General features: G+C 36.9%; 1 protein-coding gene across 1 annotated transcript; it reads left to right on the plus strand.

The window, feature by feature from the left end:
• Positions 1 to 549: 549 nt before the first annotated feature.
• On the plus strand, positions 550 to 1,200 carry LOC106341641 (E3 ubiquitin-protein ligase At3g02290-like). Its single transcript, XM_013780353.1, has one exon. The coding sequence runs from the start codon at positions 550 to 552 to the stop codon at positions 1,198 to 1,200; it is 651 nt and encodes a 216-aa protein (XP_013635807.1).
• Positions 1,201 to 2,129: the final 929 nt, after the last annotated feature.

The raw sequence follows: 2,129 nt of genomic DNA on the forward strand, positions 1-2,129 counted from the left end.
TGAGAGAATATTATCAGGTATGGAGTCAATATTTTAATGGTGTGAATATAAGTGAATTGAACCATTGGTCTCGTGTAACACCTATATATATATCAGAAATTAATAACCAACCCCCAGTCGTTTCATCAGTTATTGACTGACTTACTGAAGGTGTAATTAAACCTTAACAAACCTATTCTTTTGGATTGAGTTTCCAATAAATAATCCAATCCAAAGGTACAAAAACAAACTATTTAACGGTCAGTTATTTAAAATGAAAAAGGAAACAACTTGGCTTTTAACAAAAAGAAACGAAATAAGGAAATAACGATCAATAAATGATCAAGTTTTACAAAAAAGGAAATTAAAAAAACCTTGCAAAAATAAGGAAATTAAGACCTAGTTTTGCAACATCGCTCTCTCTATATATATATCATGCTCACTCGTTCCCCCAAGGATTTCAATCTCAAAGTCTCTCTCTCCCTCTTAAGACCCAAAAAAAAATCATCATCTTTCTAATACGGAATTATTTAGGGTTTATTGTCGTTTGAATCTTCTTCTACTATTGCCATGGAAATAGAAGAAACTAATATAATTGAAGTTGAAACGAAGGTGATGAATCTAGCGCTAAACATGGAGTCTATGAACATTCTCTCTATCCGTGTACACAATCTGATTCAAGATTTTACCGAAGACGTGATTTTACATATAAGATCACGTTACATCCGCTTGGAGCCACACGGCTTCAAGCCAAGTCATATCTCTGAACTCCTTCGTGGCCAACAAGTTAATGAATCTCAACACATAGGTGAAAAGATCGCTAATGAAATCAATCGTTCACTTAGTAATGATAAAACTCTCCGAGAGCCTGTCTTCGTGAACGTCGAAGTTGAATTCATCAAAGAGAGGCGTTTGGTTGTGCCGTCTGATGTTCCTGCTTCGTTTGAAGTTTTACAGAGGTTGGTGGAAGAACATAGAGTGGATTTGAACGGAAATAAAGAAACTCTGTGTTCAATTTGCATCGAGGATTTGTCCAAGAGTCAACAAAGCGTCATTGAGATGCCTAACTGTTTGCATATGTTTCATCAAAACTGTCTTTTCGAGTGGCTTGGTCGGAAAAACTCGTGTCCGTTGTGCCGGAGATTCGTACGACCTAGGAATAGGATCAAGAAACAGAAACTCGAAAACGTTACAGCTTTCGATTCTGTTGCGAATTGTTGACACTCATCCTTATGTTAATTAATTCTTATAAGATGAAATTGTTTACAAGTATCATGAATTATTGACTGACTTACTGAAGGTGTAATTCATTATGTAATCAGATCACAATTAGATTTTTATTTTTTTAAATGAAAGGATTGTGATGATTAATCCTTAGCAATTCCGACCAATCTTAAAAGTAAGGTAATATATTACACATAGAAAACTCAAGTTGAGATCAAAGGAGTGTCAGATGGACTGGATCTCATCTTCACATTACCCCTGTTCTTTTCTCCGTCTGCGTCAAAAAAATACAGTTAGAACACAGAAACAATTTTTTTGGTGTTCTAATTAAAAGTAGACGCAACGGACAATCGGAGGCATGGAAACGGAGTTGCCGCTGCCCCTGAAATTTTCAGGGTCGTATTTGATGGGTTGAACTTGACGCATCTGCTGTGGCCATGACTGTAATTCTGAGACGCTGCCGCCAGTTCTGGCGTTTATAAAACGAACAGCACTGTTATCGTTATCCTCTTTTTCGTTTGGCATGAGTTTTCGTTTCTTCATCTTGATTTCAAAAACGCTTATTTCATATCTGTATACATTGTTTGAATAGGTATTTCTGCTTAGACTATTGATAGACTTTGTTTGGGTCAGTCTATCTAAATCCAAGACTCTCTTAATGAATACAAAAGGAACAAGCGATTACAGATTTGAAGTACAATCTTAGCTTCACTCTCATGGGCCATGGCGAGCTACACTAAGATCATCAGTCTCATGTCGACTGAGAAGTCTTGACTCATGGCGTCAAGAATGTGAAGATGAAGCAATAAGAAACAAGATGGTTGGTTAAGGTCTCAAGACAATGGAGATACCACTACAAGAGACAAGCATGCATGGTTGGTTAAGGTCTCAAGACAATGGAGATGCCACTACAAGGGACAAGCATG

Source organism: Brassica oleracea, chromosome C4 (assembly GCF_000695525.1).
Source record: "Brassica oleracea var. oleracea cultivar TO1000 chromosome C4, BOL, whole genome shotgun sequence".
In the NCBI taxonomy this organism is placed as follows: domain Eukaryota; kingdom Viridiplantae; phylum Streptophyta; class Magnoliopsida; order Brassicales; family Brassicaceae; genus Brassica; species Brassica oleracea.